The 19,316-nt window shown below is 33.4% G+C and overlaps 1 protein-coding gene across 2 annotated transcripts in view; it reads right to left on the minus strand.

Moving 5' to 3' along the window:
• Positions 1–4,281: 4,281 nt before the first annotated feature.
• LOC117101077 overlaps positions 4,282–19,316 on the minus strand; it is a 46,724-nt gene continuing 31,689 nt past the window's right edge. Inside the window, exons 11-13 of one of the 2 annotated variants that reach the window (XM_033240943.1) lie at positions 10,374–10,466; positions 9,893–10,103; positions 4,282–9,121 (exon numbers count right to left, since the gene is read on the minus strand). In XM_033240943.1, coding sequence (XP_033096834.1) covers positions 8,961–9,121; positions 9,893–10,103; positions 10,374–10,466 — 465 coding nt within the window. In that variant the 3' untranslated portion in view covers positions 4,282–8,960. The remainder of the gene's footprint in view (positions 9,122–9,892; positions 10,104–10,373; positions 10,467–19,316) is intronic. The other variant, XM_033240944.1, reaches the window with a different exon arrangement.

Consider the following 19,316-nt stretch of genomic DNA (forward strand, 5'->3'; position numbering starts at 1 on the left):
CGCTTGACTTCACGCAAGACAGATAGTAAGTAACCAATCAGATCTAGTGTAACGAATATCTAATTAATTAGCTTGGAATCCTTAGCAAATAATGCCTAGTTAGTAACTGCTTTATTTCAAAGAATACTTTGAGAAAGTGCATTATCTGCTTTATTTTTTACGGCGTTTATATATAATTCTGTGATTAATGCAATATTTTTGCCGAAATGATGCAAGTTAGAGCGCAAGACCTTTTTAGAAGTCTTTTGGAAGAGTAAGTACAATATTGTATTTTATTATGTTTCATACCTATTAAGTATTAAATTTAGATTATTATTATTTAGTAGTATTATTTTATAATATAAAAATATGTCTGGAAATATGAAATTTTATTTTAAAATTGGGCATTATCTGCAAATTTTACTATAAATACTCTGAGAAAAGGCATTATGTGCGCGGAGCCTTACATACATGCATTAAACGCTTGACTTCACGCTAGACAGATAGTAAGTAACCAATCAGATCTAGTGTAACAAATATCTAATTAATTAGCTTGGAATCCTTAGCAAATAATGCCTAGTTAGTAACTGCTTTATTTCAAAGAATACTTAGAGAAAGTGCATTATCTGCTTTATTTTTTACGGCGTTTATATATAATTCTGTGATTAATGCAATATTTTTGCCGAAATGATGCAAGTTAGAGCGCAAGACCTTTTTAGAAGTCTTTTGGAAGAGTAAGTACAATATTGTATTTTATTATGTTTCATACCTATTAAGTATTAAATTTAGATTATTATTATTTAGTAGTATTATTTTTTGTTTTATCAACATTGTATGTTTTGTATTGTGTTTATTGTTTTTATTATTATTATTATTATTATTATTATTATTATTATTGTTATTATTATTGTTATTATTATTATTATTGTTATTATTATTATTATTATTATTATCACTGTTATTGTTATTATCATCATTATTATTACTCTTTCATGCAACCAAGTGGTAAACCAAATATGGACAGACACAATTTTCGCCACCGAGATCGTGCTCCACTTCGAGGAAGGGACATTGAGTAATGCAATTATGAAAGAAAAAGTGTAAATAACTATTTTTTTTAAATGTAAAAGTCGGAGCATTGTAAATAAAACTTTTCAAATGTTTGTATAACCTATGTTGTATTGTATTATTATCATTGTAAAGATAATAGTTGCAATTTATATTAATTTATAACTTAATAAATATAAATTTATTAATCTTATATTTAAAATTAGCACACCATTTTTATATATTTTTCTACATGTTATTGTTAATTACCAAGTTATTATCAATAAACTTTGAATTTGAAATTATAATGCTTTGTCTATTTTATTATTAGTCAATAACGATAATTATTATGATAGGCCTATTCTAATTATCAATCGATAATGGTGATGATTATGATGATGATGATGGTGTGGATGATGATGTTTAAGAGGATGAAGAGATTTAAAAATATGACATGCTAGTTACCGAACCATAAATAAAATACGTTTAAAAATAATTTCACTCTATCCTACCTTCCCCCCCCCCTCACAACACCGGCCCCCCCCCCCTTCGCCCTCCCCTCTGCGCATTTTCCTCGTGTACACAATTAAATTCCTCATCTTATATTATTAATTACATACATTTCTGTGAGATTTTGCCACATTGTCTTGTTTGTTAACCTTTTTTTCTATTTTTATGTATTTGAAAAGAAATGTTAATTTTCAATAACTAGGCCTATAGCCTCTATGAGGTTCAAATAAGCACCAAAATTTCATCATGTTGTTTTAACATGTATTTTATCTACCTTATTGTATTTTTTATGATCAAATAAATAAAGATTGAATTGAGTTAATATTGTTATTGTTAATTGGCCTAGGATAGTTTAGAAGAGCACTCCTCTAGCTAGGTGAGTAAGGCCTTTAGTAGTAATAAGTATCGAAGTGTCTATGCTTACACCGAGTCGTAAGCATTAATCATAGGCTATGCTTACGTCGATCTATTTGAAGGGCGCCGCTTGCTTCGTGAGTACGAAAACGTCCTATTGAGCATGTGCAAATATTTTTTTTTTCTGTAGATGGCAGATGAAGACACTTTGTGTCAGTGGCACTTTCACAAGCTATGAAAAATTGTCAGAAGCTGTATCAAATTGAGAGAAAGAAAATCACATAAATTTATATAAACGATCTTCACGTAGCATCAATTCTGCCAAAAAACGTGCACCTAAAAGAAACTTCAACCCCGAATTAAAATTCTATTCAATCGATTACGCCTGGAGCATTCATGGTTCTCACCATGTTAATAATCAGAGCTAAGTTAGTACAGCCCATATTTCGTGGTACAGTTGTTGCACATCGAATCATTTAGTTAGAAGAGAAAAAGAAAGTTATTTTTTAAGAGAGTTTCCTTTCAAAATTTTCAGTTGTTAAAAACCTTGGTGCTTAAACCGAAATATACTAGTGTTTTGTATATTAATAACAAAATTGGATTGAAACTGTGTCACGCTTTCTTGTAATTATTGTATGCGTACTTGTTCATAATAGGAAAATTAAGAATTTTATAGGGACACGGATCAAGAGATGTTGGAAAGGTCGGAGTGAGGGATCGAGATAAGAGCACCCTAGGGGAAATTCTTGTTTTTGATTTCGCTTTTTAATTATGTACTGTAATGTACAGGACAATGTTTTAAAATCAGAATATCACTGCAGCAGGCAGGTCATCTCCAACATTCTACACATCATACATAGATACATTGTCATTATTATTTCAGATAAAGTATTTTTTTTAATTTATTTCAACAATCTTTAATGAGGGTGGTCCATCCAGAGCCGAAGCTGATCATTAGGGACCCTCAATACACATAGTAAGACAAAACAAAAGAGCGTATTAAACTAATTAAATTACAGTAAAATAAATAACAACCTCTCAATACAAAATTTACATAAAGAATTAATTCAAAATTAAATAAAAAACTTAATATAAAAATTAAAATAAAATTACAATATCAACATAAATTGGGCTAGATAGGCCTATCTAACAATGAAGTACCAGGGGCATACTGTGGGGGGGTCGATGGGTGCGGTCGATCCCCCACTTTTAAATAAAGTGCCTTTTAAATATGCTCGCTTCACTCACAAATAACGCACCCCACGAATTCTGAAAGCTTCGCTAAATTGCTCCGAGTTCAGCTTTCCCCCTGCGCTTTAGTTTCGACCCCCCCCCCCGTTCCCCCCCGTTAGATTTTTCACCGTACGCCCCTGAGTACTGTATCACAATGAACAGACGGCACTCATGAGGAAAGTACTAGAGCTTGGCACAGGTCCTATTTTCCCGGTTAGTAATTTATGACTTGGTGTGATACACCACCACCCCCCCCCCCCACCAAAATAAAAAACAATACGACATAGGGCTTATTTTATTATTAATATAGGCCACACACGTGTGTTTGAAACTAAATATAAGCATTTTCGTCGTGGTTTTATTTATTACAATCATATGCTTCACACATCATTACACATTGAGGCCCTTCTTTTAGGTAAAACGATCTATCTTAAATTTTCTTTCTTGAGTTTGGGAATATGTGTTATAACTTCGAAGGCTAAAGAGAGCAAGCACAACCTTGAAGATCTAAAAATGCGCGAAGCGCGCGAAAATTTTTTAGAGGAAATTGGCCTACCTCAACAAGAAATGCTCTTATGAGCGCGCGAAAAAATTTGTCTTTTTAATTCTAATTTCGTCGGAATTGATCAAAACTCCCTAAAATGTGCAATTTTTAGAGGAAATTGGCCTACCTCAACAAAATACACGATTTAAAATTTGAGGTTTTCAGGCACTTTCCCGGGTGAAAAGGGCATTCAATGGGGAAAGATTTTCCATAGATGGATATTTCCCCTTGTCCCCCGGTACTTACGCCACTGCGGAGAATATCTGACGGCTTAGATCAAATGTGCTATGGACACTTTTTGAAGTTTTTTTTTTACACAAAATACCAGTCAGTCAAGACTACATTACGACAGGTTGGTTACAGGTGTTTCCAAAGGAATAAGTTTATTTAAACAAAGGATTGTCGGAAGTCCAAAAAAAGGAATGTTGGCAATCTAAACAATGGCGTATTGAAAGTTAAACAATGGTGTGTATGTGCGCATGCTCCACTTCTCATTATTTCTCTAACAGTATTACCAAGAAGGTATCAGAAACCTAAATCGGGCCGATCCTCTGTCATTATTTTCGAAGTTAAATAAACATTCACACAGATGTCAAATACAGAGGAAACTTGTATTACTTATGTATAGGCTTTTAATAGGTCTCTTGAAAAGGAAATACAAACATCCTTGTAAAAAAACAAATATATTTGTATTTTGACTAGATAGAATAGTCTTTGATTGTAAATACATAAAAATTTTTTTCATCAATGGAGCCCTATCATAGCCTGCAATTTACCCTACGGTCTGCCACTACAAATGACTGTGGTTGAATGGGGAAAAACGGTATTTTGGGAAAGTGGGCACTAAAAGAAGGTTCAACTGTATTATCAAAATACTGTAGAGAGGTGTTAGTGTGCCCATATAATAAAAATAATATTTTACAATTTCCATAAATACAATTACAGTACTATTTGTTTTCAAAGCTGTCAAAATATATCTACAGAAATATTTAATAAAACAAAGAATTCTGCTTACTGTATATAATATTTATAACTTGGGTATAAAAATATAAAGGAATGCATGCCTAAAATGTGGTCACACATTAAATCAATAATAAATTTACATAATATGAAATAGAATTTTTTTAAATGTGTACACTTTTATTGACATCAATAAAAACCCAATGTCTTTTGAAGTAACCACATACCCCTCTACGTCACACTCAGCTAATATATTGTTACATTTGCTTAAGTCTCTTTTTTAAAATTTAAGAAAATTTTAACTATGATGACAACTGAACAGTAGATTTTTTATTTGCATAAATATTTTAAGCAATTCCAGTCTCATTACATTGCATGACCTGTATTGTGACCACTGAGTGTACTGCCACCAACAAATATTAAAGAATAATAACTGGTCAAAGTACTATCATATCAAAATCATACCAATGAATAGTTTATAATATATAAATACAGTATATTAAAACACTAGAATGTACATCAAAAGGTCACTTGAATTGAAAATTTGACTTACAAATTGTTAATTAATGGAAAATACAACAATTTGGCATTATTTTAGTTCAGCAAGTCTAACTGTATATGGAATCAAGTTCTTGGGTCAACAATATTCTCAAGCTATTTTGAAACTTAAATAAATTTCACCACATAATAAATTTTAAAAAGATTAAAATATTTTGTTAATAAAGTCTATTGTACGACAGTTACTCTTGCATATTTGTCCAAGTCAACATATTCTATAAAGCCGGGAACATGGTCTGTAAATAAGAATCTCAAACTCCTAAAAAAGGCAACTGGAAATGTTAAATTACCTTCTAAATTAGCCAAAGCTGCAATAAATTTAATTGTTGTTCCACTTACATACATTGTGAATTTATCTTCAGGTCAATTCTCATACAAGTGGAAAAATGCAAAAGTTTGCCCCATCTTCAAGAGTGGTGATAGATCTCAACCTAGTAACTATAAGCCAATTTCAATATTACTCACTTTATCAAAAATATTAGAAAGGGTAGTGTTTGATCAGGTATACCAATTCATTTAAAAAAACAATATGATCTATATCTTCATTATTAAACATTACTGAAGACTGGATAAATGCTATAGACAATGGTAATTTTACAAGTCTAGTTACACTAGACCTTAAAAACACATTTGATACAGTTGACCATAAGATTCTCAATGAAAAACATAAAATCTTTAAGCTGGATAACAACATAATATGGTTTAAAGTGATCATTCCCATACCACGCATGTAAATGTTACACAATTAGCTAAATGAAGCGGTTTGGCACAGCGTGAACGGTTTGGTTTCCCAACCTCGAGGTTGAGGTTTCAATCCCTTGCTGTTCATTTTACTTGTGTCCTATCTGCATTGCTCTCTTCACCCAGGAGTATAAATGGGTACCTGGTGGGCACTGGTGGCACCAGAGGGGGGCAGGGGAAGCATAGCCACCCCGTCGGGGAAGACGAGTACATTTTTTCGGGGAATAAACAAATAAAAAAAATATTTACATGTAATGTTTGTTTAGCCACGACAATTTTTTCATTAAACTATTTGTGTTATAATTATTAATAATAATAACAAACAATGTACGTAATCAATGTACGTAATACACCATTGCTGGTGGTCTGTACAATATTGGAAGAATAATAATAATAATAATAATATTAATAATAATAATAATAATAATAATAATAGTTTAATGAGACTAATTAAAAATAATTTGCGTTCTGTTATGACAAATGCCCATTTGGATAGCCTCATGATTCTTAAAATACATCGTGATTGGTGAAGCAACCTCGACCATGACAGTGTGGTTGACAGATTTCATGCAAATTTTCCAAAATGTAGAATTTACCTTTCAAGAATGAGGAGTTACATTGCATACGCTTTGTTTCTTTTTTTATTCAAAATGTTCTATTCTAGGGAGACTGCTATTTGTGTTATATGTCAATGATTTGCCAAAAAGTGTTTGTAATGTAAAAATTAGCATGTATGCAGATGATACAATACTTTATTATTCACCTCCTAATATTGATGATGTTGTACACACATAACTTAAATGTTGACCTTGAACACATTAACAACAAACTTACATTAAATGTACAAAACAATGAATGTATTATTATTGGTACAAAGCAGAAACTTTCTAAACTATCTAAAAATAATTTTAATTTGTATATAGAAAAAATTGTTTAGTTAGTTATTGCAAACACCTCGCGATGAAAATTTGTGATGGAATAAGCAAACTGATAATGTAAAAACTCAAGTTCTGCCGGGTTTGCACTATTTGAAAAAAAAATTTCTAACAAATGATCAACAATCTCTAATGTACACAATCATTATTGCTCCTCACTTTGAATACTGTAATCTAGTGTGGGGTAGATCTACTCAAATTTTTAAAAGTCTTACACAATAGAGTGGCAAAAATAATTCTGAAAAAAAAAAGAAAAAAAGATGATTCAAGTACACAAGCCTTGCAGACCTTAAATTAGGAAAATTTAGAAAGCAAATTGTATAAAAATGAAGCAAAAACCATGTATAAGATTTTTTATAACATGGCCCCATCTTATTTGACCAAACGCATTACATTTAAGAAACAAAATTATTTAACCAGATTATATGTCTTAAAAGTTGATCGTCCTCACACTGAATACAAAAAGAAAAGTTTATCTTACCCAGTGGTGGACCGTCAAGGCAAGCAAGGTATGCAGTGCATACCCTGGCTAAAACAAATTAAAAAATATACTAGTACAGTTTTTCCGTTTTATTTAGCATTTCTCAGTCAGGATCTTCTATATATACGCTAATTTTTTTGGGTGGAATGCTATTCATTGGAATAGCTAAGTTTTTCCATGTTTGGCATACTTTCTGGGTAATTAGGATAAGTCACTGTCAGACCTATCGCATCATACTTAGAATTTCCGCATGGCTGGTCTTCGATATCAGCCAATTACTTAATCAGTGAGTCAATAGAAGTCAGAGTATACCCTACCGCGCTTAAATTTGCTATTGTGACAACCGTGTGGTGGCGTCAGATTAGCCAATTTAACACTGGAATGGAAGCAGTGCTTCCAAGAGTATGTGCGCATGCTCTTCTCACAAATCGAGACCTCCACTGCTGGTCGGGTATTCTATCTATAAGGCTAATCTGAATCGATTAAAGAATAAATATATTTACATACTGTACATATGACCGGTATAGAAGAAACTTTGGATTATTATTTAAATTTAAATTTGTTAAAATACAGGAATAAGAATTCTTTTGAAGAAAAGACAACCATGCCGGTATTAAAAATAACATTAGGCACTTTACGCAAGAGGACGGAGAACCATCGAGACAGGCAGTTCCGATTAAGCACTCTGATGAGCATAAAACCACCGTCCACCGTCTTGTTGCGTAAAGTGCCTAATGTATTTTGACTATAGAACGCAATCTCTTTCTGTATAGTAGTAGGCTTACAAACTTTTCCAATCACTAGCAGGCCCTAACATCAGTGGCGGGTCTTGAAATGGAAAGGAGCTGATGGTGTTAGGAAGGTAAAGTGGGGGATCAGTGATTATGAGGGGATAACTCGCAAAATAAGGTGATACGAGGTGATTCTTAATTACTTGAGCATGATTTGTGGGGATGGGCAAATATTTTTTTTCAGGGGTAGGGGGAGGACGTACAGCCCCTTGTACATCATGCCAACACCTAGCATACCCTGCCATTTACCCTACGGTCCGCCACTGATTTTACCGTGGTGCTATTCTTTGGAACACACTGGATGAATGTGTTAGAAATTCATCAAATGTTACAACATTTAAAACACTTTTGTAAAATGAGTGGTTTATGCTTCAATTTTTTGTATCTCATATTTGTATACAATTTTGTCTTTAATTATTGTGATTACTTTTATTTTCCAATCTCAAAGACAACACAGCCTTGTAGAATAACACCCACCGGGTGAGACAAGCCTTCCGTGTAAAAATAAAGTTGTCATAATAATAATAATAATAATAATAACAACTTGGCTCCCAAATATGAAGCATCATAAATATATGAGGCAGTTAACAACATTTAAGGCATTGCCGAACAGAATATAAAATAGAATAAAAAAATAAGGAATTGTCAAATAGAATATATAATAAGAAATTTTGAATAGAATATAAAATATAAAAGAATTGTCAAAAAGAAATTGCAACAAATATTCCAACTGTAGAGTTTTAGATAAACCAAGAAAAACAGAAAAAATGAATCACTTTTTATTTCCTTAAAAAAAAATTGTGTAATAAAAATTAAAAACATTGTCATCATTTTTTCTTTCCAAAGAAACTGGAGCGTTTCTTCTTCACTGATCTGTCTTCATTTTTTTCCTTTGATTCTTCCTTTCCTTTTTCTCTTGCTTTTTCCTTTTCTTTTGATTTATCTTTCTTTGATTGGGTCCTTGATGGTGCCTTAGCCTTTGGCTTGTCTGAAGAATATAAATGTTAAAAAAATATTTACCTTATTGAGTATTCGGTACGATAACATGTCAGGTAGGGCAAAACATCACTCCTGTAATATTTTCCTGACGCAAACTGACATCGAAATAGCATTTGCAGTACCCGCTGCTATTTTGGGATCAGATTCAACACTAGTCACTAAGCACAATCTTTGTAGCTTAGTGGTTATGGCGTCAGGCTAGTTATCCGGAGGTCATGGGTTAGGGTTAGTTCAGTAGTATAACACATCAGGTAGTGCAAAAACATCCCTCCTACAACTCATATTAACATAATAATCGCATTAATAGCAAGCCATAACAAGGGGCATGACTGACGATATTCCATAATTGAGCTGCTGTAGATGGAAAAATACGTCAATGATGCACTTATGTTGACTTTCATTGCTGAAATTTGATTTTTAAATGGCTGATATTTCTTGAAGGTTGTATGGTGAGTGTCAATAACAGAATGTGTAAAAATACGGTTTTTGAGGTAAAACCAAGGGTTAGTTTTCTTTACGTTTCGGAGAGATTGCTCTGACTGCCACCAGGAAAACCATTTTTATACACATGGTGTACCGAAAATTCTGTCACTTTGGTAAATGGCAGCTGTAATATCAAAATGTAGATATCAATTGATGTTAAAAGAAATGATAATGTCAAAATGTGTGGTCTTGAATTAAAAGTGAGTGACATGAATGTTAAAAGGAGTAATAATAATGCCATAGGGTGTGACAACAATTGTATAATTAACTCTAATACCTTTAGGAACATCATCACTGAGAGATGTCTGCTTGATAAGACGGACATTACTGTTTGGTGCTGGTCTATAAGTAGGATCAATGACTGTAAAGACATTGGCATTAGGAGGCGGCAGAGGAGGACCCATCGATGATGATTGTCCCTGTTGAACTCCAGATTGAGGTGAACCTAATTTGCTAGATGCATTTGTGATATCTACTTGTTGCTCATCCTTGGAGAATGAAAAAATAAGAAAAAGGAATATAAATTTAGCAGATATATTGGAGTTGTAGCTTACTGGATAGAAATTAAAATCCAATAAAACACCACCACCATCATTAACAAAATGAAATCAACTTAAAATGAGGAGAATTTAGAATATATAACAAGATTCATCTGTTTTTACAGCACCCTTGAGAGAAACAACTGAATCCAATAACACCACCACCTTCACAGCTGATAATACAATTAATTAAATTAAACTACTACCACCATCACTTACTATAGCTTTAATGTCTGTGAGTTTAATACCATTGCCTTTTTGGAGACCAAGAGGAATGGAGACCTTCCTCTCTAGGCCAATATGAACCATGGGCTGTTAAAAAGTGGGAGTAGAGCAAAAGTGGACAAATCATATTAATAAACAATTATATGAACATGACACAAAACAAATATTAAAAATGAAATAATAAAGATTCATTATGAAATTTGTGTGCATAGATGGTTATTAAATTGGTTGTTACTGAAAAAATGTTACAAAGTAAATTACAAATATTCTACATTTTGTGTCATTTGTCGGCATGTTGGTTCATTAACTTACTGTAGAATAAAAATAAGTTACATTCATTCTTTACTGTGCAATTTGTATAGTTTCAAAAAAAATTAAATGTATATTATTTTCTACCATTAATATACTTTATTAATAATCCTTGACCTTGGGGATGACAAAATGTGTTGGACTCCATTTAATTCTGCACTATATCATGCCAAATTTGTACTAAATAAGTAAATTACCGAAAGGTCCACTGATAAATCTCAGATAAGATAGTATAATACAGGAATTCCTGATGATGACATGATTAATGTTGAAATATATGGTTGTTCAGATATTGTCTCAGATAAGATAGTATAATACAGGAATTCCTGATGATGACATGATTAATGTTGAAATATATGGTTGTTCATTACATGTTACTGGCCAAATAATTAAATTAAACAGATTCTTTATTGTCACACTGTAAGTGGGATTTGTGTAGGAATTTCTGGTAAAATATTAATGATATGGGTTAAAAATGGTGGCATAGGCAGAATTACCAGTGGGGTGGGAGAAAAAATTATGGACCAATTTTACATTACTATGACAAACTACTGGCTTAACAATAGATTACTGGTTAAAATGTAAACAATTTAAATTTAATCTTTATTAAAAAAAAAAAACAATGTTATTATAATGTATTCATGTTGTGGATCGGATATTCTATCCTTGTAAATATTTCATTGCTTCTTGTATACATTGGTGCTGGGCTTACGCTGTATCATGATGTACTGCTACTACTAAATCCTTTCCAAGCCACTGGGGGCTCATAGGGCTGGAGCTTATCTCCAGTTTCTGTAGTGTGAAGCGGATGAGAGTACTCCCCCTGGACGGCACACTAGTCCGTCGCAGGTTAGTCCCAGCAGTTTGCTGGTACCCATTGATACAGCTAGGTGGACTGAAGCAATGTAGCTAATAAGTGCCTTGCCCAAGGACACAAGCAAATCTGCACAGCGGAGACTCGTATCGTGATGTATTCGCGTTTATTTGTTTACAGGCTAACTTTCGCGATTTGCATAATTACTTGAACAGGTGTACTTCCTTGTTTATATACCTGCTTAGCGTGTAAACAAATATTGAAGCATTGCATATATCTGATATATACAACGTTCTAATATATTAAAAGCTATGCCAGGGTAGATACTTTGTGTCTCAGTATGCATGAATTTAATCATAGCGATAGATACGCTTAAATAATAATAATATTTATTAGAAAAGGTCCAAAGACGGGCAACTAAAATTCCTAAATGTATGAAAAATGTAAATTATGAAGAACATCTCATAGCCTTTAATTTAACTACTATAGAAATAAGAAGAATCAGGGTGGGACTTAATTGAAACATATAAAATATTAAATGGAAAAGGGGATGTTGATAGGGATCTGTTTTTCGATTTGGCAATCGATTCCATTACTAGACATCATGGTTAGAAGTTAAAAAAGGCTTATGCTCGACTAAATTGTAAGCACTATTTTTCCCAAAGGGTGGTAAACGAATGGAATGCTCTTCCTGCCCATGTCATGGAAGCTGAAAGTACCACACAGTTTAAGAGGATACCACAAGACAAGGGGGGCTATTAAAGGGTCGGAAACGGCCCGCCAGCCCTCAGCGCCACTTAAATAATTTAGCGGCGTTACGGTGAGTTACAGTACGTAGGCCTATTTGTATTTACCAGTAACGATCCATGTATTTTATTTTAGACTCATAATGATGAGGATTGTCGCAGGATGTTTCAACAATTAAAGTCAGACTGAGGAGCAAAACAAATATGTTGTAGAACTGATTTTTAATCAAACTACTTTCAGTTCTACAACATATCAACAATTTTTTTTTCTCCGGGGCCTGACTTTAAAGGGGGGGGGGGTGCGGGATGAGACAAGTGGCCATATATTGCTTATTTAACCTTTCCTGAGTTCGGGAAAAATACTTTAAAAAAATGTTGAAATGTAACGATAATTACAGAAACAAAACATGATATGATGAGACAGCAAAATCAGGTGAAAACGAGGCTGATCACTTTTTTCAGTAGCTTGGTAGCATTTTCTAACCAACTCATTAATATTCAAGACCAGTAATTTTGTGCGAGCAGCTGATCGAAAAATCGTCCCGACAATCGAGCAACCTAGCCGAGACAATACGTATGTCCAGTAGTGTGAAGTCGTGAGTTTTTGTGATCATTTACGTACGCAGTTACAGAGAGACGGTTTTGTCAACGTCAATTCAATCATGGAGGAATAATTCAATTGAATTAATAAACGCATATCAGTCCGATGACTTGTTTGTTTATAATTAGGCCTAGCCTATGTCTAGGAAGCACAGTCAGTGTCTACCCAGCAGCTAAGTAGCGCACTCCTGACCAGGACACTGCTCCAGTCCTGCAGCAGGTGAGTTCGCACGCAGCCTTATCCAGCTGTTAGTAGGTTTCTACTACTACTACTAGCCTAGACTTGTCATGCCATGGCGACTTTGTCACATTAATTGTGCTAGTGCATATTTTTTCATAATAGCCTAGGCCCCTAGGCCTACTAATAATACTATAGGCCTAGTTATAGGTCTGGTCCTATGAAAAACTGTCTAGGCCTAGGCCTAAATGTCTAAAAACTGCACTGTCTAAATAAAGGTGATGAGCTATAACACTACAGTATATCATCAGAGCCAACACCAATTCCTGTAACAATAAGATTATTATTGATATACTATAGGCCTAGAAGCTAGGCTACACAACAATAACGCCTCAATAACATGATGCATGTTACTCCAAACCTAACTTTCAGCTGTTGTTGAAATGTGGAATTCAAATAAAATATACAGTATCTCAGTATGGTATGTTATTGATAAAGCAGCAAATGCCAATGTTTGATAACATTTTTGATTTTTTAACTAACCTGGTTTTGCATTATTGTAACTACTGTATACTTATTTCTCAATAGGAGCAAATGACTGGCTCCAATGGATGTGATGCAAACAGTTCCATCTGTGTGGACATGATGAAATGGACATGTCCAATCCATGGTTAGAAGAAGGTGGTGATGCTCAGAGCTCTGCAGCAAGTGATTGAGGCCAAAATATTTCAAAAGAATTAAATTAAAATGATTTATCTAGTGATTTTTTTTCTGAAGATATACTGAAATGCCACACACTTAAGTTTTTGTTTTTTGCACATCTGGTTTATATTGCAGCATCTGGTTTATATTGCATGCCAAATTTATAATAAATAAATAAATACTGTACCAGTATTACTGTACCTGTTTCACTTGCAAAATATCTTTAATATTATTAAATGGTATTATAATCCCATTCAATAGTAATCCTTTTGAAGCAAATTTGTGACCGAGATTTAGAAAACAAATTGTGAGGATTAATTTTGAAATATGTAATGTGCGAAGTTGATAGTACAGTATGAAAATGTGGCTCAATATATACAGGAACAACTATTTTAATGTATGGCTTTGTACAGTCTTGTCTAATGTTATTCTATGAAACTGCTTATTTTTTAATGCCTGGATTATGCCTATGTCTGCATGCTGATCAATTTGGTATTTAAGACAAAGTTTCAATTTTTTTGCTATACACCATTTTTTGTTTAGTATTTTAAAATATATAGTTGAACTTACCTATGTCATATTGAGAAATTGTTTGACCCTAACAAAATTTGACTTGCACTTATGGTAATGGAAAACACAACAATTCGGCATGTAAAATTAGATTGACTTAGAAATTATTAAGAGTATATTATTAGTCGTCTTAGGCAATTTTTAATTGCACTGCTCTATTTATAATGTCTGATTGTCTTGTATTATTTACCATAGCCAAGAATTCTTCTTTCATGATGATATTCAACATCCATATTTTTGGTGCTTCACTTAGTTATTGTTGTACATACAGTAAATTCAAGACTACTGGTGTTACTAAATAAATATTTTGAAACACAATTTATCATCCTTGTACATGGCAAATAATTTATTACAAGTGTATTTTCTCACAGTTAATATAAAATTGTTTTACTATACACAGAATAAAGCAACATTGAAGCAGTTAGGTATTACAATATATATCACTGCATTTTACACACTCTATTATTATCAAAATATTAAATATATGGATTTATAGTTACTATAGTTTATACCAATGTAAAGAATAGGGAAGAACAAGTTACATTTATATACTGTATTAGCTTAAAATTTTAAAATATGAGACGAGAGTGGGGAAGATACAAAAAACATTGTACTGTATGAGCGATGAAATTGTCAAAAAGACAGAGCAAAGTTGTCACATGAATTTTCAAGAATGAATCTATTACATAAGATCTTATCAGGTATCTTATTATTATTATTATGTTGTAATGATGTTGTTTGTACTGTTCTTTAATTTTATTAAAGAGGGCCCCTGAATATCAGTTAACCTACTGGGCTAACTAGAAGGGTTACCCTCTTTAAAGATGGTTGAAATAAAAAATGTAAAAAATAAAAAAAATAAATACCCACTGTGACCCAAGACCCCTGTTACGCGCCTGGTGTTAGCCCCAATGTAAAATATGAGACGAGAGTGGGGAACATGAGTGATGAAATTGTCAAAAAAACAGAGCACAGTTGTCACATGAATTTTCAAGAATGAATCTATTACATAAGATCTGTTGCATTAATGAGGATGGACTTATCAGGTATCTTCAATTTATAAATAATTACTTCCAAAACAAAGTTTATTTCATCATCTTCTATAGCATCAAAAAACCCAGGCAGTCTTCACAGCTTCTGGGAACTTGTCCCTAATCACCCACACAGTGCAAGATGGGATGACCCTTCTGTCAGATTTCTTTAGCCTGTTAAAATCCTACCACATGAAAGCCATCGATATCCATCATGTCGGCATTTCCTGTAAGAAAAGAATTTCAATAAAAAGTTTGAACAGACTAGTTAAAAAAAATCAGAGTGACTATTCTTACACCATTCAAAAATAATTAGTATTGATATTACAGTACAATATCTTTATAAGGAAGTAATCATTCTGGCACTATATCATCAATAATAATTTTTGTTGAAAATCTATATATTCTAATTAACCATCACTGTGAAAAGCCCATATTCAAATGCATTGCAAAGTAGTGTAACATAGCTGCGACCTAATTATTTTGAATAGAATTTATTACTTCATTAATATAATACTTTTTTGTAATATAAAAATAAAAATTAGTTTAAAATTAAGACAATAACAATATATGTACAATAGACTATCTTGATTCTCAACCTTTTCTAATGTACAGTAATAATAATGCTCCTGTATTTTGACCATCAAAATGGCTGGACATTTGACCCTCTAGTAGTTTTTGATCCAGCATGGAACCAGCAGGGAAACGCCTAGTGCAAGTGGTTGTATTTCCGAGCAGAATGCCAAAAATTAGTCTTTGAACTATACTGTATATAACCATTGCTAATGTATCTCTGCACATTTTTCCAAGCCATTTTCCGCGCAAATTTGAGCTAGTTTTCAAGGTATCATCCACATTCCACGACGAATAAACTGGCATTTTAGTAATGCAGTAGTAGTAGTAGATCCTAGATAGTTCCATGAATCTAATAATTAACATGTAAATTAATGTACTTTATTTAAAATAGTGTTATTTGTTTGCCTCTAATGTTTAAAATATTATTATTATAGTTTGTATGCCTAGGCCTAAACTAGGGGGGCCTAGGCCACGCAGTAGAGTAGTATTCCGTATTCTCTACATACATACAGTACTGCACTAAATGCTAGGCTATGCCTACACAGGTAAGACAAGTTGGTATTAAACAAACCTATTTAACGCCATTATTAAGATCACCACTTCCAAGACTTCCTTATCCAAACCAGCAAACATATCTTTTTGATATTGATTCTTCAAAAACGCCTTCGACTTCGACAAATTTCCGAAATAAAAAGTCCTAATTTTTCAATTTTCCGCTCGCGACGACCATTCTCATCAGTTGGCTGTGTCTCGTTACCAGCTCGTTACAGTTGAGTGAATCAGCTGACTCCCTGTCTAGTGCAAATTTCCGAAATAAAAACTTGGACAAATCGTTATTTTACACATAAAAAACCCATATAAATGACAAGAACGGCCAAATTTACATTGGAATATCAAAAGTTTGACACGATTTTTTATGGGGTTACCGAATGCAAGCCTTTGAAAGTCGGTACATTTTAGGAAATTCCCTATCTTATAACACTAGCTCAAAATCCTGTAGCACCAGTTTTTTTTTGGGGACCCAGTTCACGAGCCTCGTTTTCGAATACCGCGCTCCAAAATCGAGTGCCGTCACCGTCATTGTGGTCGCCCATCCCTCTATTTTAAATTAAAAATCAATCGTTTCATCCCCGCACCCCCCCCATAAGTTGATAACCATGATATGAGATTTGTGTAGTGATTGATCCAGGTATTGCTTGTTCATAACCATTTATGCTGACGTTAATTGTTTGCTATTTATCTATAATTCACATATGAAATGAAATTAATTCGTAATAAACACAGTCAAAGCCATTTAATGGTCAATGTCTGGCCAGTGTAGTTTCACTGGGTTGTTTACTTATTGGCATTTATAAGGTGAAGTGTTTGCCAATATACGTTCTTATGCTTAACTTGCAGTGCAGTTTCATTGAATTGTTCACTGATTGATGTTTACTAAAGTTATTTTGCCAATACACTATGCAATTGACATGTCAACAAGGACGCGAAGCCCCGCCCACAAAGTCAGGAAAACCTTAGACAATGGCAGCCAGACTTACCGAGTTGGCGAACCTTTTCTTTGCTATTAACCTTTTGAATTCAGGGTAGGTGGTATGCAAATGAATCATATATTCATAGTGTTAATCTATTTCATGGAACAGGTGGGGAAATTGTAAAAGCCTCTGTATTTTGCTCCCAAAGAAAGAGAGAAAAACCGCATTCAGTCAACCTCATTGTCGGCAAAGGCCAAGTTACTGATGCGCACTGCTCGTGTATATCTGGGCAAGCACAGACATCTAGGCAGTGGCGTAGAAAAATATTTTTCATGGGGGGGGGGTGATTGGCATGTTAGCCAGTGTCGTAACAGGCGCGGGGAGTCGTACCAGGCTGGGTAATAAGAGAAAAGAAAGAGGAGAGAGGGAGGGAAAGACAAAGAAGAGGAAAAGAAAAGGAAAGAAAATGAGAAGAGAAAGATAAAGACAAGAATAAAAAGGAAGATATCATAATGACCAGACTCACAACACCCTGCAACCCCTTCTCCACTTCAAAAACTGTAATAACTCCTTTGATCTATTCTGCCCGATGGCGTAACCACTGGAGGACAAGGGGAAAATATCGATCTTTTAAAAATCTTCCCCACCCCTTTATAAATGCCCTTTCATCCCCTGAAAGTGCCTAAAAACCTCAAGTTTCGCGCGCATTTCTTGTTAACATGGCCCAAATTCCTCTAAAAATTACACTTATAGGGAGTTTTGATCAATTCCAACGAAACACCAGGGGACAAGGGGAAAATATCCATCTTTGGAAAATCTTTCCCCACCCCTTGACAAATGCATCCTCTGAAAGTGCCTAAAATTCTCAAATTCTTTGCGCGCATTTCTTGTTACAGTAGGCCAATTTCCTCTATAAATTGCACATTTTAGGGAGTTTTCATCGATTTCGACGAAATTAGAATTAAAAACACAAAAATATTTTGCGCGCTTGGCGCGCATTTTTTAGGGCTTTTTTAGTTTTATCCTTTAAAGTTATTTAAACACATAATAGTCCCAAACTCAAGAAATACAAATTTAAGATAGATCATTTTAACCAAAAAGAAGGGTCTCAATGTGTATACTACATGGTGAAAGAATATGTTTGTTATAAATAAAACCATGATGAAAATGCTTATATTTAGTTTCAAACACACGTGTGTGGCCTATATTATAAATAAGATAAGCCCTATGTCGTATTGTTTTCTATATGAGGAGTGGGGTGGGGTGGGGTGGGTATGGTAAATTACTAACTGGGAAATGAGGATTGTATGTTATTTTTATTATTATTATTATTATTATTGTTGTTGTTATTGTTATTATTATTGTTATTTTATTATTGTTATTATTATTATTATTATTATTATTATTATTATTATTATTATTATTATTATTATTATTATTTTTATGCTGTAATGATGTTGTTTGTACTGTTCTTTAATTTTATTAAAGAGGGCCCCTGAATATTAGTTAACCTACTGGGCTAAACTAGAAGGGTTACCCTCTTTAAAGATGGTTGAAATAAAAAATGTAAAAAATAAAAAAAATAAATACCCACTCTGACCCAAGACCCCTGTTACGCGCCTAGTGTTAGCCCCAATGTGTGCCCTTGTGCGGACAGGGGATGTGCCCCCATCTGAAGCTGGAAACCTTGTTTTTGCAAAATAAATTGATGCAATTTACTATTATAGGCCTAATCAATAAATTCCTCATCAACCGATATAAGCTTAAACATTCTTGAAATTGACATTACATTACTGATGTCGTACACACCCTTCAGTGTGAAATGTGGCTCTCTTTGCAAGCACATCTAACATCTAAGGAAAGAAGAGCTTAGATTGGTACCAGATAAAATAAATTTTTTATCAACATTAATACATTATGCTAATTTTCATCTTTGTAA

The sequence above is a fragment of the Anneissia japonica genome, unplaced genomic scaffold (genome assembly GCF_011630105.1).
Source record: "Anneissia japonica isolate Jap-2015-1 unplaced genomic scaffold, ASM1163010v1 scaffold1201_len176657_cov207, whole genome shotgun sequence".
Lineage (NCBI taxonomy): Eukaryota > Metazoa > Echinodermata > Crinoidea > Comatulida > Comatulidae > Anneissia > Anneissia japonica.